General features: G+C 40.9%; 1 protein-coding gene across 3 annotated transcripts in view; it reads left to right on the forward strand.

Annotated features, from left to right (window-relative positions):
• The first annotated feature begins 8,682 nt into the window (after window positions 1-8,682).
• Window positions 8,683-27,472, forward strand: part of accs (1-aminocyclopropane-1-carboxylate synthase homolog (Arabidopsis)(non-functional)) — a 56,484-nt gene continuing 37,694 nt past the window's right edge. Inside the window, exons 1-6 of one of the 3 annotated variants that reach the window (XM_041198304.1) lie at window positions 8,758-8,786; window positions 11,487-11,665; window positions 12,004-12,678; window positions 18,207-18,853; window positions 21,332-21,391; window positions 24,215-24,285. In XM_041198304.1, coding sequence (XP_041054238.1) covers window positions 12,018-12,678; window positions 18,207-18,853; window positions 21,332-21,391; window positions 24,215-24,285 — 1,439 coding nt within the window. In that variant the 5' untranslated portion in view covers window positions 8,758-8,786; window positions 11,487-11,665; window positions 12,004-12,017. Of the gene's footprint in view, window positions 8,870-11,486; window positions 11,666-12,003; window positions 12,679-18,206; window positions 18,854-21,331; window positions 21,392-24,214; window positions 24,286-27,472 lie in introns of all 3 variants that reach the window. The other 2 variants (XM_041198306.1, XM_041198305.1) reach the window with 2 other exon arrangements.

Consider the following 27,472-nt stretch of genomic DNA (forward strand, 5'->3'; position numbering starts at 1 on the left):
TTGACCCAGCGACAGTGAAAGAACAGTGATATATTTCCAAGTCAGGATGGTGAGTGACTTGGAGGGGAAATTCCAGGTGGCGGTAATCCCATCTATCTGCTGCCCTTATTCTTCTAGCTGGTAGTGGTAATGGGTTTGGAAGCTGCTGTTGAAGGACCCTTGGTGAATTCCTGCATTGCATCTTGTAGATGGTACACAGTGCTGCTACTGTGCATCGATGGTGGAGGGAGTGAATGTTTATGGATGTGCTGTCAATCAAGTGGGCTGCTTTCACCTGTATGATGTCAAGCTTCTTCAGTGTTGTGGGAGGTGCACTCATCCAGGCAAATGGGGAGTATTCTATTACACTCCTGACTTGTGCCTTGTAGATGGTGGACAGGCTTTGGGGAGTCAGGAGGTGAGTTACTCGTCACAGGATTTCTAACCTCTGACCTGCTCTTGTAGCCACAATATTTATATGGCTAGTCCAGTTCATTTTCTGGTCAGTGGTAACCCCAGGATATTGATAGTTTTGATATTGGGGAGTTCAGTGATGACAATGCCATTGAACATCAGGGGGTGATGGTTGGATTCTCTCTTGTTGGACATGGTCATTACCTCACGCTTGTGCGGTATGAATGTTACTTGCCGCTTCTCAGCCCAAGCCTGGATTTTGTCCAGGTCTTGCTGCATTTGAGCATGGACTGCTTCAATATCTGAGTTGTTGCGAATGGTGATGAACATTGTGCAATCTTCAGCAAACATCCCTAATTCTGACCCCATGATGGAAGGAAGGTCATTGATGAAGCAGCTAAAGATTTTTGGGCCGAGGACACTACCCTGAAGAACTCCTGCAGTGTTGTCCTGTAGCCAAGATGACTGACCTCCAACAACCACAACCAGCGATATTTATCCCCCGATTCCCATTGACTTCAGTTTTTCTAGGGCTCCTTGATGCCACACTCAGTATATGCGGCTTTGATGTCAAGGGCAGTCACTCTCACTTCACCTCGGAAGTTCAGTTCTTTGGTCCATGTTTAAACCAAGGCTGTAATGAGGTCAGGAGCTGAGTGCCCTAGCAGCACCCAAACTAGTCATCAGTAAGCACATTATTGCTAAGCAGATGCCACTTGATAGCACTGTTGATGACCCCTTCCATTACTTTCCTGATGATCGAGAGTAGGCTGATGAGGCGGTGCATCAGTTTGTAATACCATTTGGATATAGAAATGAGATTCTGAGGCTCATGAAATTCCAATGGGGAACTTTTAGGAATTAGAAAGACACAAGTGTAAGTATAAAAACGCTTTTATTGACCTGGATTGCATAGGAATAGTCAAATTCTGTAGAACATGTCATACATGTCAGGTGATAGGGAAACCACAAGCAGTGATTAAACCGGCAACTTTATTTCTAATTCCAACATTTGGAGAACCTTTTACTAGGGTCATGATTGATTGTGTAGGACACCTCCATAAGATTAAATGTAGAAATCTGTACTTACTGACAATAATGGATATATCTACAAGGTTTCCTGAAATGATACTTTTGAGAAATATTACAACACAGGAAATTGTGGAAGAATTAACTAAATTTTCTACAAGATATGGTTTACCTAAAGAAATACATTCAGATCAGGGTTCAAATTTCATGTCACAGCTGTTTAAGGAAGTAATGAGCAGTTTGGGGATAAAACAGTTTAAGTGAACAGCTTATCATCCTGAGCCACAAGAGGCTTTGGAAGGATGACATCAAACTCTAACAACTATGATGAGGGTGCATAGTCAGGATTATCCACAAGATTGGGATGGGGAACTCCATTCTTGTTATTTGCTATTAGAGACGCCTCTAATGCATCAACTGGTTTTAATTCTTTTGAACTAGTTTATGGTCCTGAAGTAAGGGGACTACTGAAATTGATTCATGAAAAATCGGTGGGTCAAAATTCAGAAACTACTCTCCTGGATTATGTATCAGACTTCAGAGAAAGATTGGATAGAGAATGTGAATTGGCTAGAGAGCATTTAAAGATATCACAGCAAGTGATGAAAGTGAGGGCAGACAGGAAAGCTACAGCTTGTAGTTTAGTTGCTGGGGAAAAGGTGCTAGTTCTGTTACCAGTATTGCGTGACTCGTTAAAGGCAAGGTTTAATGGGCCTTACAGGATTTAAAAGAAATGGAGTGAAGTAAATTATTTAATAAATACTCCAGATAGAAGAAAGAAGCAGACGATGTGTCATGTAAATATACTTAAAAAGTACTTTGACAGGGAAGAGGACCAAAAGGAGGTGTTAGTAGTGGTAGATAATGAGAAAGAGGTAGAAATGCAGGATTTTCAAATTGATTTTCCTCTAATCAAATTAGATAATGATGGGGTACTTGAAAATTTAAATGTAATATTGGGTTACCTTCCAAACAAGTGTCAAAGTGATTTGGAGAAGCTATTGCAGTCACACAAAGCTACTTATGGGAATAAGCTGGGGAGGCCAAATTTAGCTACACATGATGTATGTGTAGGAGTTTCACCTTTGATAAGGCAACATCCTTATAGATTAAATCTGGCAAAGCTATCACAAGTACAGAAAGAAATCGAATTCATGCTTCAAAATGATATCATTGAGTCTAGTTGCAGTAACTGGAGTTCGTCTACTGCACGGGTACCAAAACCAATTGGAACACAAAGACTGTGTGTGGACTATTGAAAGGTGAATGCAGTGACAAAAGCAGATTCATATCCTATACCATAGTTGGAAGATTGCATTAAGAAAATGTGACAATGAAAATATATCACAAAGATTGACTTGCTAAGAGGATATAGCAAATATTGTTATCAGAGAGAGCTAAGGAGATATTGGCTTTTGTGATGCCAGATGGACTATATCAGTTTAAAGTCAGTTTTAAGATACACCTGCAACATTTCAAAGACTGACAAACAAAGTAATTGGAGGACTGAGCAATTGTGCTGTTTATATTGATGACTTGATAGTTTTCAGTCAGACATGGAAGGAGCATTTACAGCATCTGGAATAATTGTTTTGTCAATTACAAGAAGCTAATTTGATCATGAACTTGGCTAAAAGCAAATTTGCAAAAGCGCAAGTTACGTATCTAGGCCATACCATTGTACGTGGTAAGGTGGCTCTGAGAGATATGACAGTCAAGGCTTTTGTGGTTTCCCAGTGCCTACAACAAAATGAGACGTTTTGAGATTTCTGGGCATGAGTGGGTTTTACCAGAAATTTGTACCAAATTTTAGCTAATTGGTTGCTCCAGTTTGAAAAATTTTTTAAAAACAAGAAGTTTCAATGGACACAGGAATGTCAGAAGGCATTTGACAGATTGAAGACTGTATTAACTGCAACACCAGTTTTGGCCCAAAAACAAAAATTGCTGGAAAAACTCAGCAGGTCTGACAGCATCTGCGGAGAGGAACACAGCTGACGTTTCGAGTCCATATGACTCTTCATCAGCACTAAGGAAATAGAGAAATGAGGTGAAATATAAGCTGGTGGAGTGGGGTGGGACAGGTAGAACTGGATAGAAGGCCAGTGATAGGTGGAGGCAAAGAAGAAATTGCCAAAGATGTCATAGACAAAAGGACAAAGGGGTGTTGACGGTGGTGATATTATCTAAGGAATGTGCTAATGGGGACAGTAAGGGTAGCAAGTGGCAGATGGCCTTAGTGGGAGTGGGGATGGGGGAAGGGATCGAAATGGGCTAAAAGGTGGAGATAAAACAATAGATCAAAATGAATTTAAAAATAGGTGGGAAAAGAAAAATAGATTTTTTTAAAATGATAAATTATTGGAAAAAGGGGGATCGAAAAGAGGGTGGGGATGGAGGAGAGAGTTCATGATCTGAAGTTGTTAAACTCAATATTAAGTCCAGAAGGCTGGAAAGTGCCTAGTCGGTAAATTAGGTGCTGTTCCTCCAGTTTGCGTTGAGCTTCACTGGAACATTGCAGCAGGCCAAGGACGGACATGTGGGCATGAGAGCAGGGTGGTGTGTTGAAATGGCAAGCAACAGGGAGGTCTGGGTCATGATTGCAGACAGACCGAAGGTGTTCCGCAAAGCAGTCACCCGGTCTGCGATTGGTCTCTCCAAGGTAGAGGAGACCGCATTGGGAGCAGCGAGTGCAGTCGACTAAATTAAGGGAAGTGCAAGTAAAGTGCTGCTTCACTTGAAAGGAGTGTTTGGGCCCTTGGATGGTGAGGAGGGGGAAGTAAAGGGGCAGGTGTTGCACCTTCTGTGGTTGCATGGAGAGGTGCTGTCGGGGGGTGGGGGGGGGGGGGGGGGTTGAGGTGTAGGGGGTGATGGAGGAGTGGACCAGGGTGTCCCAGAGGGAACAATCCCTACAGAAAGCCAACAGAGGGGGCAAAGGGAAGATATGTTTGGTGGTGGCATCATGCTGGAGTTGGCGGAAATGGCGGAGGATGATCCTTTGAAAGCAGAGACTGGTGGGGTGATAAGTGAGAATAAGGGAGACCCTATCATGGTTCTGGGAGGGAGAGGAAGGTGTGAGGGCGGATGCACAGGAGATGGGCTGGACACGGTTGAGGGCCCTGTCAACCACCGTGGGTGGAAAACCTCACTTAAGGAAGAAGGAAGACGTGTCAGAGGAACTTTTGGAAAGTGGCATCATCTGAACACTTGCGACAGAGCAAAGGAACTGAAAGAATAGGATGGAGTCCTTACAGGAAGTGGGGTGTGAGGAGCTGTAGTCAAGGTAGCTGTGGAAGTCGGTAGGCTTATAATGAATATTGGTGGACAGTCTATCACCAGAAATTGAGAGAGCGTGGTCAAGGAAGGGAAGGGAAGTGTCAGTGATGGACCAGGTGAAAATGATGGAGGGGTGGAAATTGGAAGGAAAATTAATAAATTTTTCCAGATTCAGACGAGAGCATGAAGCAGCACCGAAGCAGTCATCGATGTATCAGAGAAAGAGTTGTGGGAGGGGGCCTGAGCAGGACTGGAACAAGGAATGTTCCACATACCCCATAAAGAGACAGGCATAAGTGGGGCCCATGCGGGTACCCATAGCCACACGTTTTCTTTGAGGGAAGTTACGCGAGTCTAAGGAGAAATTGTTCAGTGAGGGAACAAGTTCAGCCAGATGGAGAAGAGTAGTGGTGGATGGGAATTGTTTGGGCCTCTGTTGAGGAAGAAGTGGAGAGCCCTCAGACCATCCTGGTGAGGGATGGAGGTGTAGAGGGATTGGACATCCATGGTGAAGAGGAGGCAGCTGGGGCCAGGGAACTGGAAATTGTTGAAATGATGTCAGGCGTGCGAGGAATCATGGATGTAGGTGGGAAGGGACTGGACAAGGGGAGAGAGAATGGAGTCAAGATAGCAAGAAATGAGTTCCAGTTTTGGCAGTACCCAATTATGCCAAGCAATTCAAGTTGGCCATTGACACAAGCGATATAGGTATTTGGGCCATACCATTACAAGAAAATGACACTGGAATTGAGGAACTGATGGGGTATTTTTCATGAATGTTGAATGTACAACAGAGAAGATATTCAATAATCGAAAAGAAAACTTTGGGTCTGGTGTTAGCATTGCAGCATTTTGAAATTTACGTTGCAAACAATTAGTCAGAAACAATTGTTTATACAGACAACAGTCCTTTAAAGTTTTGACAAATTTCGAGACAGAAGTGCAAGGCTATTCAGATGGAGTTTATTACTGCAACCATTTAATATACAGTTTATACATGTGGCTGGATGAGAAAATCTGATTGCAGATGCATTGTCAAGAGTTTGAAGCTTAAAGGGAACATTGGACATTTAAAACCTGGACACTGGACTGAAATGATTTCTGTTGATACAAAGGATTTGTATATATATTGTCATGTTAATGCATGCATCTGGTAATGTAATAGTGTAATAGGTATAGGAGATAATGTAAGATGGATTCAGAAAATGAACCCGTCTTTTTTAATTATGATGGTTCATTTTTTAATAAGAAGGAGAATGTCAGGAAAATATAATAATTTTCATAATGTTATATGAATTCATTGTAAAGCAAAGTAATAGTGGGGTTTGTGTCTGTGGGTCTGTGTGTGTGTGTGTGTGGGTAACTTAATTGAATTAAAGACAGCTGATTTGAAGGCTCTGATGTAAGAAGAGAAGCCAGGTTTGGAATGCTAACTCGGTAAACATCTGTGAAGTTTTAGAATGTGAGGTGTAAAGGGAACATTGGCATTACTAAATTAACCAGAGTAGCTTGAATTCAAAAGAGAGGGTGAAATTTTACACCTAGCCTGCAGAAGTTAAGAAACATTATGTTTATTTTTCCCAAGGATTACTGGTAAAATTCAGAACTTCAGAAATAATAAACTTATTTAGTACTTTAAAATATCTTAAAGCATTTTACTCAATGAATTTGTACTTTTGGAGTACAGTTATGATAGATTTTTATTATTAGAGAGGTAAGACATAGACAATGAGAATTTGCATTCAAAGGAGAAAATACGTATAGAGGGGAGAAGGCTGTGTGGAAGGTCGGGCATTTCAAGATCTAACACAAGTGTGAAAAGCCTCCAGCATCTAAGCCTGAAGCTGCTGTATACAAGGAACTGAAGCAGAGGAAAACTCATTTTGAATTTGACTGTCCAGTGTGTGTGCTTTGCCTGCGTCTGTTTCAATCTCTGTGTTTTACTGTTGCCTTAAGGGAGGTGTAACTGGGAGTCAGATTAACTAGGGGATTTATAAGTTATTATAGTCATAATTTGTAAACCCACGTATGTGCTTAAAATCATTTTTTATTTAATAAAAGTTTAATTTAGTTTTGTAAGAACTCGGTGGTCTTATTACTACTGAATTCAAGGCACGCATCTCGAAATAAATATCTCCTCCTATCACTGCTTGCTTGTCCCAACAACCAACCCCCCCCTTCTCTCCCCAGCCCCCCCATCCCCCCGCCCCCTTAAACCAGCTTATATTTCACCCCTCTCCTATTTTTACTTAGTTCTGTTGAAGGGTCATGAGGACTCAAAACGTCAACTGTACTCTTCTCTGCCAATGCTGCCAGACCTGCTGAGTTTTTCCAGGTATTTTTACTTGTTATTTTTTGTTTTGGATTTCCAGCATCCGCAGTTTTTTGTTTTTATCTCTGTGTTCAATTGACTGCCACTTCTCTTCAAGAAATGCCTACCTTGAAGAAGTTTTATTCTTTTGTCTGTGACGTCTTTTGGTTATCTCCTCCTTTCACTGCTTGCTTGTCCCAACAACCAACCCCCCCTTCTCTACCCCCACTTAAACCAGCTTATATTTTACCCTTCTCCTATTTTTCTTAGTTCTGTTGAAGGGTCATAAGGACTTGAAACGTCAGCTGTGCTCTTTTACACCGATGCTGCCAGACCTGCTAAGTTTTTCCAGGTATTTTTTTATTTTTTATTATAAGTAGTAAAATAGTTGTGGCAGTTGTTTCAAGTTTCCCTCTGGGATTTCAACAGCTCAGCATTTACCATCCACTGGCCATAACACTGTAGTGATGTTGTATACTTATTCATTTTCTTGAGAGATTCTTATTTATATGCAGAAAAACACTCAAAAGTATAGCAGTGGTATAAAAGTTAGGTCATGGCCGAATCCTGAGAGGGTTATATCACATTTAGCAACCTAATGTAAGTGGATTGAACATTGAGGAAGTACTTCATGTCATATGATCTATAACTACTGTTGCTGGTGGCATTAGAGAATACCAGCACACCTTTTTGCCTTTTCAGCTTGGGTGTGGGTGCAGAACTTCAGAAATAATAAACTTATTTAGTACTTTAAAATATCTTAAAGCATTTTACTCAATGAATTTGTACTTTTGGAGTACAGTTATTTAATAATGAGGGACATATGTAACAGATTACCAGTGTTCTGCACGTGTTATAATAGGAGAGTGCCTCAAGTCCAGACTCAATGAGCAGAAGAGAAGTAGGACAGCGTATAGGATCATAGTTTAAGTTCTGATGTCTTTCAGTGCCAATAACAAAATAGTTAAAACGCCTACTTCATAAGAAAGCTTTTACTGAATTCTCTTTCTGATGAAGTTGGCACTCAACTTATAATTCTTTTAGTGAAATACCTTAGACGTCCTATTTGTAATTCAGCAATTTCCTAATAGTCTACACATTAACTGAAGTGACGAATCCAAAACCAAACAGATGGCATAATAAATAGATGTAATAGATGGCAACCCAATGTCAGCTACTGTTTAACGGTATGGCAGCGATCATAACTGACAACCCCATTGAAAGCCAAGAAATAAACTGAAAGAGTTACTTGCAAAACTATGGTAAACCAATCAGAAAGGAGGGGAAAAAATCCCTTCAACATTATACTTTTCTTTTGAAAGACTTCTAAACTTCGTGAAGTTGACAACTTGGGTGTGTATCTCTCTGCTTAAGCAATTCAAAAATCTGAACCATTCTGTATAACCAAAGTGTGACAGTGATGTGTTACCAGTCCTTGAGGTATGCCGTGTACTGCTGGCCATCCTGCTCTGCGCTTCCTTTCCCCATCACACACAATCTCTCTGTTTCTAGTGGCTTTCCTTATGCAACAACCGCTGACTGACACGGACCAAATTTATCCCGGAATAAGGACAGCACGCATGTGCCGTCAACCCGGATGTAAATCTCTTGTCTAACGAAAGCCTTGGTTGAATTTTGGGATTGTAACCGGGTCTGGACCGAGCCGAGCCGAGCTGAGCTGATCCGTGCCAGGTCGGACCGCGTTAACAGTTCATGTATTTAAAATAAGAATAACGGTAGAGCCGGCAAGGAGATCGTGCAACACCAAATTAATGAGGTAAATTGGCCAATACACGCATCTGACCAATTGGAGGAAAAGTCGGCGGAATTGGGCGAAATTTACCCGGGATAACTCGAATGGTAATAAAACCTGAGGTCGGCGTATTTGGTACTTGGGAGGTTTCTCTGAAGACAGCTATTTCGGGTGATGTAAATGAACGGAATACTTTGAAGTTCTGAAACAAAGGGCAGATAAAATTCCGAAATACTGCAGAAAACAGTATTGGGGGAAAACACAATTAAGAGTTTTTTTTATTTTTGGCATTTTAAAGATGACAGTTTCCATTTTTTTTCCTGTTTTACGGATTTTGCTAAACTTTTTCTTGGAGGGCTGCCGGCTGCAGACAGTGCTACACTGTTATTGTAGACAGTTATTTTTTTGTTACTAACAAGGTTTATTATCAAGTAGATGTCAGTCAACCCTGCTCCTCCCACACCGCAGGCTTTATTCATCTCCAACGCAACCAACTCCAGTCGTTCTAAAAAGTCAGAGCAGCGCTCCCTCTCGCCCACTTTGACCTAGTCTGTGTTTTCAGGCGGTTCTTCCATTCTCAATAGTATAAGTTTCCACAAAAAAAACACCCACTGTGCTGAAATAATGAACACGCATTCAATTCGTCACTTTAAGATCAAATCTAGTCCATCCATTCTGGTTTCATTAAATTAGTGGAATGTAAAAATGGTTGGTTCCTTTTTGGGGTTGCAAGAAAGAACAGCAAACTCTCTTGACACCTGGATTTATCTGATGATGACTATTTCAGGTGATGTAAATGAACCGAATACTTCGGAGTCCTTAAGCAAAGGGCAAATAAAATTCCAAAATATTGCATAAAAGACTTTTTAAAGATGATATTTTGATAGATGGGGAAACAGATTACTTCAGATATGGTAAAAGTGTGCATTATGCAGCAGTGTAGATGACATTGATGCCTAAAGTCTGCCTAACAATGTCTAAATCATTGCTTCAAGCTCTTAATGGAACTGTCAATTAAGGAGTCATCTCCATTCTTTTGACCACAGGAAGCATTTTGGGATTATATAGAGGGGCAAAATACAAAATCAGCCCCCCTTTCCCCAGTTGCACCATCCAAATGGTTCTAAAATGATTCCAAAATTTTTATGTTCTGGATTAACAATTTCAATTATCTTAATAGTCTTATATTCCTATTTGAGATCACCTGTCAGATGCTTTCACATTAGGCATCAATCTTGAACCACTTCTTTGCACTGCTTCCAATGTTTCAATATCTGTGTTTTAGTGACTAGACCTGAACAAAGTATTCAAGATATGATCTAACCAGAGCCTATATAGTTTGATCATGACTTCCTCTGACTTCTATTCTGCTGTTTTGGCTAACATATTCAACAACTCTTTTCTTCTCCGCCGATGCTGCCAGACCTGCTGAGTTTTTCCAGGTAATTCTGTTTTTGTTTTGGATTTCCAGCATCCGCAGTTTTTTTGTTTTTATATTCAACATTCTGTTAGGTTTGTGAATTGCTTCTCTGCGTTGGTTGGACATATTGAGTGTTGAGGTAACGAAAACTCCTAGGTCACTTTCAACTTTGTCTCTAGCTATTTCAACACCATTCATGTTTGTTACCAAATTTTCATTCTAATGTTCAGTACTGGTGTGTCAGCTATGGCTTAGTGGGTAGCATTCTTGCCTCAGAGTCTCATAAGGTTGTGGGTTCAATTCCCACACTAGGACTTGAGCACCAAAATCAAGGCTGACACTCCAGTGTAGTCCTGAGGGAGCACTGCACAGTTGGAAATGCCACCTTTCAGATGCAACGTTAAACTAAGTTCCTATCTGCCCTCTCAGGTGAACGTAAAAGACCCCATAACACTATTTTGAAGAAGAGTAGGCAAGTTATCCCTGGTGTCTAGGCCAATATTTGTCCCTCAATTAACACAGCAAAAAACAGATTATTTGGTCATTTTCACATTGCTGTTTGTCGGAGCTTGCTGTGCACATATCGGCTGCTACGTTCCCTACATTACAGTAGTGACTACACTTCAAATGTATTTCATAGTTGTGTAGCATTTTGGGATGTCCCATTGCTGTGAAAGGTGCTATATAAATATAAGCTTTTTTACACACCCGTCTGAATTAAATCTCATAATTTGCAGATTGAGCTAGACAGTTCAATTCCCTTTCTAATTTAGATAGTTCAGATAATTCAGATAATATGCAAACTCAACTTGCATTTGATTTCTGAGTCCATGTTCATGACTTAATTTAGAAACAATTGTGATCTAAATACTGATTGTTGAGGCACCCGGCTCAGTGCTTTCTCCCCCACTCCAACATAACTCCTCTAACAAGTGCCCGTTATTTTCCACCTTTTGGCCAATTTCTTATCCATATCGAGGAATTACTTTGAATTCCCTCAGGTGACACAGCTGACCTGTAACTGTACAATACCAAAAATATGTTTACACCTATTTTGCTGTATTTTAAAATGGCTGGAATAGCTGAATGGTAGTTGTGTACCTTGACCCTTGATGTACAGCTTGATGTATTTTCTTGTTGACTGAGCTATCCCAACAAAAAATCCAAAAATATTGTACCGTCTCATTTTTATGTTAGAAATAAGGCAAGATGCTTTGTAAGAAATACTGTTTCACATGCAATCTCGCAGAAATTTCACATTAATTTTGAATTGTTTTCATCCAAACCAGTTTTGATTTAATTAGGTTCTGCATGGCACCTTCTCTGCAAACCAGGCTATGGATACAATTATTTCATCTTAAGCCAGATCTCTCCTTCTGTTCTTCATGGTGATGATATGACTGCTGCCAGTATGTTTCAGGTCCATTCCCTCCTGGGTTATCTTAAAACTAATCCTGCAAGTGTATTTTATTATAACACTGAAGTAAGTCAGAATTTATCATTTGGGAAGTATGAATTCTATTTGAAGCCATAATATTAGGTTAACAGTATTTGGCTTCATGATGGTCTTACTTCTAATGCAAACTTCTAACGTAAATAAAAGACAAGTTATACTTTCCTAAACTGTTAGTAACTATATGTAAATCATCTGGTTGATATACAGCTTTGTATTTTGAGCACAATTAATAAATGCATTCTACACTGATAAAGGTTTATCATTACTTTTATTTTAAGAAAGGAGTTACTTTTTACTGTTGGATGGTAAAATGATGTTGCAGCAAGGTATTTAAAATGTACTGTTTTGCTGTTAATGTTTTTCAGCCTAATGAGATGTGATGGATTTCCGAGGCAAGAAATATGAGCGTGGGAGTAACTGGTCAGATCCTGAGGTGGTGGAGCTGCTACAGCTTTGGGCTGATGAGTCCGTTCAGATGGAATTGGAGAGTTGTCTGAGAAACCAGCATGTCTTCAATAGGATAGCTGAAGTCTTAAGGGAAAAGGGTATTCACAGAACAGGAGACCAGTGCAGGGAGAAGATCAAAAAAATGAAACTTGAATACAGAAGAATTAAGGATAACAACAAGATCTGTAGGGGAGGAAGGACTTGGAAATTTTTTGAGGTGATGGATAGGGTGTTGTCAAACAGGCCAAATATTTGTTACAGTACTGTGGGTAACACTGTGATAACACAGCAGATACCACCAGGTGTTCTGGCAGCAGGAGATGGGTACATTCATCATCATCACCACCATCATCTTACTTCTCCTCCACATGGTATTTCTCATTCACACCATCCGCAGGAACTAATGGATATTAAATGTGAAGAAGTAGACTCGGACGAGCGCAGTGAGACACCTGAACCACCCCCTTCTATTGTACTTCAGCAAACTGGGGATGATCATGGAATAGATGGGAGTCTGTTGGAAGGGGGACATCATGACGGGTCACCAGCTGCTAGAGTGGACAATCCCACGGAAAATGCCATTTCTCCATCAGGTTGGTGCTTAACATCTACCCTTCTCTGAGCGTTCTCTCCTCTTTCATTCTGCCTTACTTGAGTCTTTCTCTATTATTCTCATTCTATCTTTCTCTTTTTTCTTGCATCTAACTGGCTGTTCTCCTTCCACTTCACCCCACCCATACCTCTTCTGGCTCTTCCCCTCTTCTCCCTCCGTCTGGCTAATTCCCTCCTCCTCCTCACCCTCACCTTGGGTCTGGCTCTTGCTTTCCTCCCAATCTGGCCCATCTGTTTCCCCCTTCCTTGTCCTCTTCCCACCGGCTGGCCCTGCCACATGCCTCCCCCACTTCAGCTACCCACAATCCCTTTCATTTGCTCTTTTCCTCTTTCAGTGTCTTTTCTTTCTCCCACCTTCTCTGTCCCTCCATTCCCTCTTTGTTTTTGATACAATCACTATGCTTCACACTCTGTCTCTTCTTGCCCTTTTCATTTGTTTTGTGTTTTCTCTTTTATTTTCCACATTCTCTTCTTTAGTTTTAATCCTTTGTTCCTTTTATTTGTCTCCTTTTCAATTTTTCTGTATAATCCAATTTTTATTCCAGTGCTACTTAAAATATTACAGTATTTGTTTTGCTCAGTGAAGCCCAATTGACAAACATTTGATTTACTGCTATGTGTTTAAACTTGGTGTTAGTCAAGTGCCCTCCTTTGGATTTTTCTGGGAGCCTCATGTGTTTGAGCAAACTGAGCATAGTGTTGTAGATGTACCTGAATCGAGACTTGATACATTGTCAGAATGATTCTTCTAGTTTTATGTTATACATTCCAAACAGCATATTTTCCATCATAATAACCTCATGATAGCGGCCTTGAAGTACAAGCCCCATGTTTTATATTTACATACTGAAATCAACCTGGCCCCAAATGCATCATGCTGTATTTGACTCTATTGAAAAACATCTGCCCAACACTGGTCCCTTTGCCCAATGGGCCTAGATGCCACTGCAGACTATCTATTTAATCTAAGACCTCACATGTCTTTGTAAGATCAAAATTGTAGATGGTTTCCCTGATGCCTGATTATTAATTGAGGTGATGAAGAGCAATGGCACTAACATTATCTCCTGGGTTGTTAGCCATGGCTCATCAGTAGCACTGTTGCTTCCGAGCCAGAAGATTGCACTTTCAAGTTCTGCTCCAGAAACTTGAACATGGACAATCAAGGTTGACATTCTGATGCAGTACTGAGGGAATACTGCAACGGTGACATCTTTCAGCTGAAATGTCAAACCATCTGTCGGGTAAGAGATCCCATAGCACGATTTCCATGAAGAGCAGGGAAGTTCTTTCTGTTTCCCATGCCAATCTTTACCCTTTAAACAACACATAAAAGCAGATTCTCTTGTTATTAGTGCACAGTTTTTTGTGGGATCTTGACATGCACAAATAGGCTGATATCGTTCATACCTTACAACAGTGACTACACTTGAAAAGTAATTAATTGGCTCTAAAGCACTTCGAGGTGTCCTGGCTTAATATAAACACAAGTCTTTCTTTCATATTCCTTTCCTGCAGAGTCCATTAATGACCACCCCCCAATTAATAACCACCCTCTGAATATGCAAAGCAACGAATTCATTATCCAAGCTAAATCTGCCAGTCAATCCCACAAGACTCAACCTTACTTAGTAGCCTTTTGTGTGACAATTTATGGAAACATTTTTGAAAACCAAAGTAGAATAATCAAGTTTGTATTGTGCCATCCAGGATGTTGGAGCTTACGCTGAAACTCGGGAGTATTGGTGTACATGCATATTTAAGTATCAGTATAATTTGGTGTGTATATTTTATCTATCTGTAGGGCTTCACCTGTTGACTTGAGGTGTTTGGCCCATGCGAATATATGTAAGCAGTGTCACCAATGCATTGTGATATTGTAGCACACATAGTTAGGGCATCATGTTAGCTGTGGTTCTTACTCCATTGTTGAGACTCCATTGGGAGTGGACTCAACAGTTTGAACTTTTTTTTATTTAGTAGTTCTCTACTGGGGATTGTGCTATGAGTAGAACAAGTGCAGCAACAAGATCCAAGTGTACAAAGGGCATAAGTGTGCTTTGCACATTTTTTAAAACCTCCAGCAGTAAAGTACAAGCGAAGGGATACCAAGAATGACCTCAATAGTGAGTGGCTGATTTGAGCTGATGTGTGACAAACCCACAGGACTCTACATTTACTGCACCTAATGTGATTTCATACCCAATTTCTGCAATATTTCATAAAAACTCCAGAGGGCATGAAAAATCCAGTTTCTGCGTAGATCTGAGCAATGAGAGCTAGTTTACCTAAGGATATCTATCCTCAGTCTTTACACACCGATGTTGTGATTTTCTAGTGTTGACTGGACATTTCTCTTTCAAACTAAACACTATAAATATTTTTGAAAGATTTTGTGTACACCTCTCCTCTGATCAAATTGATTGCATCAACCAAAATATAAAACCATAGCATTTAGATAGGAATATTTAAAAACCATTACTGGTTGCTTTGCCCCATGATCAATTGATGCTCAAACACTTCATGACACTGTATTCACGGCAAATAAATGAAAGCAAGTTGAGAAGGTGTGGTAGGTAAAACAATGTGCTTTTAACTACCTACGTGTGACTACTAAGCTTGGTTTGTGGTTATGGCATCGTAAAATATTGGGTTGAGCAAATATTTGAAGGAAAGAGCAAAGGAGCGATTCTGTTTAAAAGCTATACTTCAGCTTGAAAGTAGGGCAGGAGTAACAGAGTCCAATGAAATAGAAGCTTAACAGAGAAGTTGAATTTAGAGTTTCAGTACTGTGACAAAAAAAGAACTAAATCGTTGTGTGACAAATAGGCTGTAAAACACAATGCTTGAAGCGCTGACAGCTCTGGGATCAAATGCCCTTGTGACTTGAGATAAATCAGTAGCCACTTAGCATATTGTACTTTGCCCTATATATATCACAGATTGTAGCTTTCTGCACAAGTTGAAGATTGTATTGCTGGAAATTAAGCAGATACCTATTCTAAGGTAGGAGCCAAGATTTCCTTTGTTACTGAAGAATTTCACCCAGGAACATTAGCTAAGTTTCTATTTAGTCTTTATGTTTAGCATTGTTTTACAGATTTTTTTTCTGGTTGGTCCGGGTGAAGAATATTATATCATTGGTTCAGGGACAGAGTGCACAGGAAACAAAACAGCCAGGATTTCAAAATCTAATTCTCTCCACTGGCAAGAAAATATTTTAAGTTCCTTCTGACCAGATGGAATTGTAAAAGAAGAAACTTGAATATACACATAGCGCTTTTCAAGATCTCTGGATGACCCAAAATGTTTTATGATCAATTAAGTACTTTTTGAAGTGTAGTCACTGTGTCGGAAACATGGCAGCTAGTTTGCACACAGCAAGGTCCTACAATCAGCGATCATCTGTTTTATTGGTTACGGGATAAATATTAGCCTGAACTCTGGGAGAACTTCTCTGTTCTTTGATATTTTATGTCTATCTGAGAGACTAACAGGGCCTCATCCAAAGGGTTTAACATCTTATCCAAAAGATAGCACCTCCAACAGTGCAGCACTCCCTCAGTACTTTTTTATTTATTCATTCAAGGGATGCGGGTATTGCTGGCAAAGCTGTCATTTATTGCTCATTCCTCATGTTAAATTGTTGCAGTCTATGTTGTGAAAGTATTCCCACAGTGTTGTTTGGTAGGGAGTTCTAGATTTTGACCTAGCGACAAGTGAAGAAAGGGTGATGTATCTCCAAGTCAGGATGGTGTGTGACTTGGACGTGATGGTATTCTCATGCAATTGCTGCCCTTGGCCTCCTAGATGGGACATTAGTTAGTCTAGGTTATGGGCTCAAGTCCTTTAGTCAGACTTCAGCCAACAACCTTAGAAAAGAGTGCTTATCACCAAGCCACTTTTGGCACGAGTTCCTTCTTCAATAATTTCTTTAAATTTTGATACTTTTTATTGTTGCCATAATGTTTTAAGTGAATATATTTCTCTCTGATTTGGCCGAATTTCAAATTTAGTTGGTGTAGATCTGAATTATAGAGCGACTCAGGGAAATGTTTGACCTTCGACACAGATTAAGCTACTGTGATTTAGCAATCCAGAGTTCTAGGTTGATGCCCTGGGGCAAGGGCTCAAAACCCACTATGACAGCTGGTGAAATTTAAAGTCAGTTAATAAATCTGGAATTGAAAGCTAGATTCAGTAATGGTGACCATGAAACTATCATCGACTGTTGTATAAAAAGCTCTTCTAATTCACTAATGTCCTTTAGGGAAAGAAATCTGCTGCCCTTACCTGGTCTGGCCTACATGTGACTCCAGACTCACAGCAATGTGGTTGACTCTGAAATGGCCTAATAAGCCACTGATTTCGAGGGCAGTTAGGGATGGGCAACAAATGCTGGCTTTGCCAGCGACGCCCAGACCCCATGAAATAACAAAGAAAAATAACATCTTGTTTACAGGCGCATTACATTGACCACATGCTGCAGCCGTATTTTGATGCTTTGAGGACTTTTCATTGTTTCTTAATTCAGTACCAATATCAAGCCATAGTATTCATTTGCAGGTCTGAGTGTATCTGCTCGGTGGTATATAGTTACTGGAAGCATCATAAAATGTCAATTCCATGTTTGGTGGAATGTTTTTTTCACAGATTTTGAAAAAGTTCATGTCTCTTAAGATGGACAATACATGTGTAAGGTGTAGCGTTTTGTTAGCTAGTACCATTACATTTCTAATGATCAAATTTGACTAATAAATAGGCTTCCCCAATGGATTAGCAGGTTTATTCAATGAGTACCTGAGGTATACAGAACAGGAAGATCCCAAGTTCAGGTTCCTGGTCCGTCCTGAGTTAATTGATCTCGGCCAAGTTGCTGGCAAGAATGTTAAAATCCTTGGGTTAGGGTGGGTAAAACACTTAGAGGGTTTCTGCTGCTGATTCGTTATCTACCAATCCCCCACTAGAGATATGCTCTGTGGTTGTTGGGCAAATATTGGATTGGGTTTATCTATGAACACCACTGCCATCATCCCCAATCCTGAGAATTAGCTGAGTCATGGTCATTTGGATAAAGCACAGGAATTTTACTGTGGAAAAACATTGACAGCTATTGACAGAGGGGGAAAACATGATGGACATAAAAAAAATCCCTGATTTGAGTCCCGAACCAATTTTAATTGGTCAGTTGCTTGTTTGCCATCACTTGTTATCTTTGATTGCTTTTTCCCTTGTTTTTAGGTTTCAGGAACCACACCCAGTTGATTATTCCATTCCTTTTTGTGAACACACTAACTTTTATATTAAAAATACCATTTTAAAAATTGAATGTGTCCAGGCAGTTTATTGCCCAGCAGCACTGCACAGCTAAAGCAAAGCAAACTGGAGCGCAAATGACTTTCCAGAGTTCAGTTCTAGATTTCTTGTTTTAAAAACAATTACCCTTTATTTTCTTGTGTGCATGTTTTAAAAGTCACATTAAACGTGTAGTTTATGATTTTATCTGCAGGTTATATGGACCCAAATGTAAGTGGTACCTCCTCTGGGATACACACCTCTGGACCTGCCTTTTCTGCACTTCATAGACTTCGCCGGAAAAGGAAGCCCCCCCGAGTGAAGGATCCTTTGGATGACATTCTTCTCAAATTTCTAACAGCACAAAGAGTTGTGGAGGAGCGTTTCCTGCAAATGGAGGAACGAAGAATGCAGCGGGACATGGAACTGGAAGACAGGCGGCTGCAGCTGGAGCAGCGTCGGATGGAACTGGAGAGGGAGCATGAGTACAGAATGTTCACTACATTTGCTCAGATGGTGAATGCACTTCGGCATGGTGGCTCCATGCAGACCTTGGGCTTGGACCTCAGCCAGGCCTTCCCACAGTCTTCTGGCCAAGCTACAGAGACAGCTGGTCCTCCACCCTCGGCTTCTACCTCTAAAGATGGTAGCAGTAGGGTAGTGCAACATCAGAGTAAATCTCTACCTAATGGACTGAAAGATGTTATGTCTGATGTAGAACTTAATCCAACATTCCAACAACCTGAATTTAGCATTTATTTATCAAAGAGAGGAAATGAAATTGTTAATTCCTGTGGAATAATTCAGGAAGGTTATGCTGCCTACCATGCAGATAAGCATGATGAAGATAAAAACCCTAATGTAAGCCTATTAGGCCATGTTAAATATCTTTAATGTTCTCTCAAGATCTGGTCTTTGGGGTTCTATTTGTATTCATTTAATTGTTGTTTGGGGTTTTTAGGTGGTGGTATGCTATGATATTTCCAAACTGAATTTCAGAATGTGCTAGATCACTGATTTTTTTTTCTTAAGAACCTGAGTTTAATTTTTAAGACACATTGAGGGGATCTACTTATTCCATAGGCCTGGATGTTCTCTTAAAAATGAATTTGCGCAACATAAAGTTGCACACATTTAGCACTGTCTTTAGGACTATAATCTTAAATAGATATGATGGTAAATTAGGGTGAAAAGTGCACTGTTCCAATCCTGATCATTGTTTAACAATCTTCTTTTAAGCACCACTTTATGTCAACAGAGGTTTATTGCTTTTGTGCAGTTCTTGATAACTAAATCAGCTGTGACAGAGCTAGGAACATAGGACCTTGGAGCAGGAGTAGGCCATTTGGCCCTTTGACCCTCCTCTGCCACTTGATTAAATCACGGCTGATCTGATTGTAGCCTTAACTCCACTGTCCTGTCTGCCCCCCCATAACCCTTGACTCCCTCGACTATCAAAAAATTTGTCTAACTTTGCCTTGAATAAATTCAATGACCCAGCCTGCACTGCTTTCTGGGGAAGTGAATTCCACAGACTAATGACCCTCTGAGAGAAAAAAAAATCTTCTCATCTTCATCTTAAAAGGGAGATCTCTTATTCTTAAACTGTGTCCCCTAGTTCTAGTCTCCCCCCACAAGGTGAAACATCTTCCCGCTATCCATCCTATAAAGTCCACTCAGGATCTTATGTTTCAATAAGATCACTGTTCATTCGTCCAACTCCAATGGGCAAATGTACAACCTTTCTTCATAAGATAAGCCCTTCATCCCAGGAATGAGTCTAGTGAACCTTCTCTGAACTGCTTCTAATGCAATTATATCCTTTTTCAAATAAGAAGGCCAAAACTGTACACAGTACTCCAGATGTGGCCTCACCAATGCCCTGTACAGCTGCAGTAAAACTTCTCTACATTTATATTCCATTCCCTTTGCAATAAACACCAAATTTCCATTTGCCTTCCTAATCACTTGCTGCACCTGCTACTAACTTTTTTCAATTCATGTAGTTTTGAAACCTCTCTCCATTTAAATAAGATGCTGCTTTTTTATTCTTCCTGCCAAAGTGGACAAGTTCACATTTTCCCACATTATACTCCATTTGCCAAATTTTTGGCCATTCCCTTCAATCTATTTATATCCCTTTTATATCCCTTACCTCCTCTTTGCAACTTACTTTCTTACCTATCTTTGTGTCATCAGAAAATTTAGCTACCATACATTCGGTCTCTTCATCCAAGTCATTGACGTAGATTGTAAAAAGCTGCAGCTCCAGCACTGATCCCTGTGGCACTCCTCTAGCTACAGCTGGCCAACCTGAAAAAGACTGATTTATCCCTACTCTCTGCTGCCTGTTAGCTAATCAATCCTATATTCATACTAATATGTTACCTCCTACACTATGAGCTCTTATCTTGTGCAGTTAACATTTTGGTGTAGCACCTTATCAAATGCCTTTTGGAAACACAGGTACACTACACCCCCAGGTTGCCCTGTATCCACTTTGATTGTTACTTCTTCAAAAGAAATTTAATAAATAAGACGCAATTTCCCTTTCACAAAACCATGTTGGCTCTGCCTGATCACATTATGATTTTCTAAGTATCCTGCTATAACCTCCTTAATAATGGATTCTAGCAATTTCCCTGTGACTGATGTGAGGCTAACTGGCCTATAGCTGATTTCAGCCTATGTTAAAATTGTTTCAGTTTTTCTCCTGTGTGTAGTTTCATCACTACCTCCCAGCAATTCACCCCACCTCTGCACTCTGCCGAAGCTTTAATCAGTATCTTAAACATGTTTATTCAATTCCTGGAGAAAAGGTTCCTCTGATTCTCTGTTTCAGCAACATTAAAGACATAGTGAGACAACATCCTTTGTTCACTATTTCTAGTAAAATTGCAAAATGTTTCTGAAAGAATAGATTTTTGATTTCTCTGCAAATATTAATTGGAGAAAACCTTCCAGCCAAAGTGTATCTAATACAGAGATCAGATGAAACCTTTTCACTCTTTACCTCCTCTTCCCATAAGAAAGCATAGGTTGCTGGTTTTAGAAAGCCGGCAAATTCTTTTCCAGTAATGTAAGTTATTATTTTGAATACTGTTTGTGTATTTATAAATTTGGTAAACATTAATGTTCCAAATTACAGGCAATGAAAATCCTACATTATAGCACTATTTGTGACTTAAATTCAGTTTGACCTAGAACTGGGTTGGAATGACCTAGCACCCACATTGTGAATTGATAACATATGGGTGCCTTTCTAAAGTAAGTCTGAGTGCAGTTCTTTGTTGAGATTGTAGATTATTATTTTCTTTTTGTTTTCATTCCATCTTGCAGGGCATTATTAATCTGGGAACTAGTGAGAACAAGCTGTGCTTTGACCTGCTTTCCAAAAGGGTATGTGCATTTTTACTTTGACAGTAAAAAAGTTTTAAAAACTCTATAGCCTCCAAAGTGCTTTGCCAATTTTCAGTCCAGTGTTGTTCATATCGACACCTTAAAAGGCACTGGGCAGGAGATTCCAATTGTCACATTGTGAGCTGGAGTGCTTCCTGTTTCTAGCATAAAACTCATTCGGTCTGTTCCCAAGTCAGTTTTGCTGGAAGCCCATTGGTTGGAGACTGCTTGGAGCTTGTGCGTCAATTAGTGGCTGTGAAACCACCCAGTGGTTTCTACACACTGTTTTGTGATTGATTGTTTTCAGAAATGAGTTGGAAATTCAAGTTTTTAAGAATGGGCAGGATTTTTCGGGTGGTGGGGCTTCCTACACTGCCACCCAAGAAGTCAGTGGGGAACGCATCCCTACTGATCACAGCAGCTCCACATCTATTCAATGCTCCATGGAGTGTTAATTGGCTGGAGTCAGGACATCCGCCCTTCACTTGGGCTGCCGACCAATAGGATTGTGACCTCACTACATGCATCATTCCACATTTAAATGGTGTTTGTAGAAAAAACAGTAACTTTAAGCTTGTAATTGAATCATAGAACGGATGCAGCACAGAAGCAGACCATTCAACCTGTTATGTCTGTGCTGGCACTCTGCAAGAGCAATTCACCTCATGCCACTCTCCTTTTTCCCAATCACCCTGCAAATACTTCCTCTTCAGATAATGATCCAATTCTCTTTTGAAAGCCATGATTGAATCTGCCTTCACCACAATCTCTGGCAGTGGATTCCAAATCCTAACTACTCATTGTGTAAGAAAAGGTTTTTCCCTATGTTACTATTGCTTCTTTCGCCAATCACCTTAAATTGCTGTCCTCTGGCTCTTGATCCTTCCACATATGGGAACAGTTTCTCCCTATCGACCATGTCTAATTCCCTCATGATTTTGAAACCTCTATCAAATCTCCTCTCAACTATCTCTTTTCCATGGAGAACAGCCCCAGTTTCCCCAGTCTATCCATGTAACTAAATTCCTCATCCCTGGAACCATTCTTGTGAATCTTTTCTGCATCCTCTCTAATGCCTTCACATCTTTGCTGAAGTGTAGTGCCTAGAACTGGATAGGATACTCCAGTTGAGTGGTTTCTACAGACTGGTCATTTGTCACATTGCTATTTGTGGGACAGCGATTTTACTTGCTCCACCATTGGTAGTTGTACCTTCAGTTGCCTGGGAAGCTCTGGAATAGCCCCCCACCCCCACCAAGCCAGTCCTCTCCCTCTTTACTACACCCCTTAAAACCTAGCTACGTCTGTTTTAATATCTATCTACATCTGCCAGAATGCCTCCTTGTGTCTTGGTCTCAAATTTTGTTTGATAATGTTCCTATGCAGTGCCTTGGGTTGTTTTACTATGTTAAATTTGCTATATAAATGCAAGTTGCTGTTGTAATAGAATTGATTTGATTTAAAAAATCTATAACACTTCACAAGAAGTCTTTGCTATGTATTTTATAACTGTTGCTCTCCTGTTTTAGGACTGCACTTTGAGTAATTACAATCCTTCCTTTAAGAGTAAAACAAAATGCATGTGAACTACTTTAAACTATGTTTTCGCTGCTGTATCTTTATTCTGTGAAGAGTGGCAAGATCTGTACGTTAAGCTAATAGAACAGAAAATAGATACCATTTTGACTGAGCCAAGGCTCATCAGTTTGATCCAAAGTTACCAGCTCACCCACCACTGGCAGCATAACCTTTAGTTGTTTGAGCTCTACTTTTTGGAATTTCCTCCCAAAACCTTTCTGCCTCTCCATTTCCTTCGCCCCTTTTAAGAAATCTTCTCAAATCTCCATCTCATTGAGTACGCCTTTGATTGCGCCTTCTAAATTCAGCCTTCCTGGATGAACAACTATTTTCCTTATGGGCTGAATGTTCACCTCGGTGGGTGGGCACACGCCTGACCCACTTGATGATGTCAGGCAAGTGTCCCGATGTCAACACGCAGTCGCGCGACAGTTTGGTTGGCGGCCGCACGCGGGAATTGCCAACGCGCTCGCCGACAATTAGAAGGCCTATTAAGGCCATTAAAGTATTAATTAACTTAGACTTTTTGCTGCCTGTCCAACTTTATGTTTGGCGGGCAGGCAAAAAGGCCAAGTGGCCTTTGCACTTTTTAGGAAACCACATCCATGGGGCGGGGTGAGGTTTCCAACAGCAGATAAAAATAAAATTTAAAATTATACATATTTTGTAACATTTTAACATTTTTAAAACATTTTTTTTAACATTTAAAAATGCTTTATTTTTGCTTTTCAGAACTCTTCATCTTCCTGTGCCTCAGGGAACTTTTTTAGCGCACACCCCCGCGCATGCGCAAAATTCCCTGCTCCCTTCCTCCCTCACAGGCAGCGCTGAGTGCCGCAGCATCATTTCATGCAGGGTGGGTCCTAATGGGCCGCCAGCGTGAAATCACGGTCCAGCCCTGATTGCGGGTGGCCCACCTCCTCCGCCCGACAAAATTCTGCCCATTGTTTACCTGTGAAGCAACTTGGAATGTTCTGTACCAACAAAAGCACAACTGAAATGCAACTGTTATTTGATAAATTCACTGAATATTACAAAGGCCAAGTTTTCTTTCCAAGATTGTTTCTGGTTGCTCCTCTGTTGTTTTTGTGCAGAATCCGTTATGCTTTTCAGTTTAAACTTTCTAAATACACACACACAGAACAAGGTTCAAACCATTTCAATATAGACTTAAAGTTATTAAAAGATTATTCCTTTTTCAATGTGTTCAATAAAAATGCTAATTGGTCTCTTTCCTGTTTGCAGTTGACGCAGGCTGACATGTTTCAGATAGACCCCCCACTCTTGCAGTATCCTGACTGGAAAGGACATGAGTTGTAAGTAGTTTTACTGTGTTAATTGCCAACTTTAGATCACATCTATCTGATAGTAAAAACTATCAAACTTGGATCAACGACAACACAATCACGTTTGAGTCAAAAGGTTATGGATTCAAGCTCCAGTGCAGGATTTGAGGTCATAATAGTCCAGTGAAGTTCTGAGGGAACATGCATTGTTAGAGATGTCATGTTTCAGATAAGACATGAAACAAAGATTTCTGTTGGACTTAAAAGATCTCATTCCACAATTTGAAGGACACAGAGTCTTTCTCGATGAATACTACTATTGCTGTTTATGGGGCCTTGCTACATATACTTTGGCTATTATGTTTGCCTACGAAAGATCAATGAGGACCATTTGTTATCTATAATACACTTTAAGCCATGGATGATGCTATACATGTTCTTCCTTTTTAAAAAAATCAGCTTTCCATTGCTATCTATTCTACCTTTTTTCCTTCTCAATGATCTTTATGACCATGCTTATTTCTGTCGCTGAAGACAGAAGCAAGGGTTGGAATTTAATACTCCCTTCGGAGGTGAGTTTGGAGATGGAAGTGGGGGAGGCACAACATTTGATCGGGTGGGAGGGTACAGGTTGGGTACCCTGCTGTCTCGCTGCCTCCACCTGTTTCAAGTTCAGGGCAGGAAAGCTCATGGATGGTCTTCCCATCAGGACATTAACTGGGGCCCTTAAATAGGCAACTAATGCCCATATAAGGGCCTCAAGCTTCTGCTGCTGGTATTCAGCCAGTGGTGGGCAAGGGACCCACCATACTGGGAGACTGTTGAAAGGCACTCAGTGTCTAATCAAGGGACCCGACCACGCTACTGATGGCCGCAGCCCCACAGTTTCTTCTGATGCTTGGCTGGCAGCTCTCGGCGTGTGGGGTTTTGTCCCAAGGCCTTGAATCCAGGAGAAGGCCTAACGCTGGCCAATTAAGCGCCTGACGGGCACTTCATTTATCGGGCCTTCCACAATGGAGGCGACATAGGGTGCCTGCCATTTGGAAAACTGGCAGATGAGACCCCAATTGCCAAGATTAATTCTCACCCAAGAGCACTATTTCTAAATGCTATCAAAACTGCTTTGCAAATAAGACACTAGAGAGCGCATAGAATTTTAACTCCCAGTTAACTTCTGTCCATCTGTCACCCTGCAGCCATATTTAGAAGTTTAACTCCATTCACAGCTTTTTTGGAAAAAGTGAGGTGAAGCTAAATCACTTGAGGTCCCGTGTTGTCAATGCAATGGTTTGACAACCCATCAAACGCCACCCAAATATAGACATTGGCAAAAAGGACTCCTTTCCTATGCGAGTCATTACCATAGTATTGGCCCAAATCTTCCGGTATCTGGATCTTCGGGTATCGGATGTAAGTTTGGAGATGCGCATCAGGACTCAGCACACGCATGCACTGAAATTGCCTGGGAAATTTAAGCTTCTGATGGGCTGATTTCCGCTGCTCGGCACACACATGAATGTCTCTGACACTGAGCTCAGGTTTGGAGGCTTGGGCCAGATTCTCAGGAGTTGACAGTATACTTATCCTAGAAATGTTAGGCTGAATAATACCTGTTCTAACTCAATGATTCACATGGTGTAACTAAACACAGCACCAAAACCAACCCACCCCAATCACACCCTGACCTGACGATCCCCTCACCCCGACTACTGTCCACCCCGGGCCCCATTCCCAACTGCCTGATTATGCCCCCCGACCGTCCGCTCGCGCACTCATCTGCCCCCACCCCAACCCTTGACCACCTGATTACCCCCTCCCGACAGCCTACCTCCCCAACCAGCTGAATAATATGCCTGATCTGACCCGAATAATCCCCCACTGATCCGACCTGACTGTCCTCTCACCATCTTGCCCATCCACTTGCTCATTTACCCACCCAATCACTGAAAGAATTGAGATCTTTGAAAACATACCAGAACCTAGCTGCCACTCGTGAAAAGAGGGCGTGTCCTGTCTGTGATCATCTTTTCTTGCGCTCGGAGGCTTCTTCATGAAGGTGTGTGCTGACTCTTGGATGCTTCAGCTGGGATCGGAAGTTCCGGCTGATAAATCGTAATAAAGTTGTGTGGTAGGAGCCTTTGTGGGCAGAGTCAACGTGCGCAGCATCAACACTGACCGAAAGATCTCGATCATTGCTTTTTTTGATTCATGCATAACACTTTTGAATCCAAACTTGCGTCTTAACTTTGAATGTGATAGAAGTTTTTAAAGCTTAACTATTGCTCACCATTTATATACAGTTATTGAAATTAGATGTAATTAATTGAAAGTACCTCTGTGACCTCCTTCATCACTGCAATATGTACCTTAGAAACTCACCATTGTGCATTTCTGCCCCCACGCTCCACCCACCACCACCATTTCCAAGGTTCACTACAGAAGATTGTGCCTTCAGCCACCTAAGCCCATTCTCTAGTTTTCCCTCTGTTCTGCCTCTCCATCACTCCTTTACTCCTTTAAGAGCCTCCTTAAAACCCACAGCTTTGACCAAGTTTTTGGTCACTCCTTCTAATATCCCCTTTGGCTTAGCATCCATTCATTTTTTATCACATCTTTGTGAATTGCCTTGGGATATTTTTCAATATTATAGGTGCTATAGAAAGGCAGATTGTTATAAATTCCCAAACGGTCACCCCAAAAATATTTTTGGAAGTTTGCTGTGATTGTTTGTCTTCCTCCAAATTTAAGACCCTGCCAAAGATGGATTAGAAGGGTAAACAATGCTGTATTTACTAGAAGTTGAAAACCTGAAAAAGGAAAACTGGGGCATAAATGACCTGATTCCTTTCCTCTACATGCAAGGGACAAGTCAGGAGTACTCTCTGCTTGTCTGGGTGAGTGCAGTTGCAACAACACTAAGAAGCTCAACACCATCCAAGATGAAGTAGCCTGTTTGACAGGCAACCCATCCATCAACTTAACATTCACTCCCTCCATCACCACAGTGTGTACGATTCACAAAGTGCTTTGCAGTAACTCACCAAGTCTTGGTCAATAGTGCCTCCCAAACCTGTCACCTCTACTACCCAGAAGAACAAGGGCAGCAGGTGCATAGGAACACCACACCATCCTTACTTGGAAATATATTGCCTTTCCTGCATTGTATATTGGTCAAAATCTTGAAACTCCCTTTCTAACAGCACTGTGGAGAACCTTC

The sequence above is a fragment of the Carcharodon carcharias genome, chromosome 10, assembly GCF_017639515.1.
Source record: "Carcharodon carcharias isolate sCarCar2 chromosome 10, sCarCar2.pri, whole genome shotgun sequence".
NCBI lineage: Eukaryota > Metazoa > Chordata > Chondrichthyes > Lamniformes > Lamnidae > Carcharodon > Carcharodon carcharias.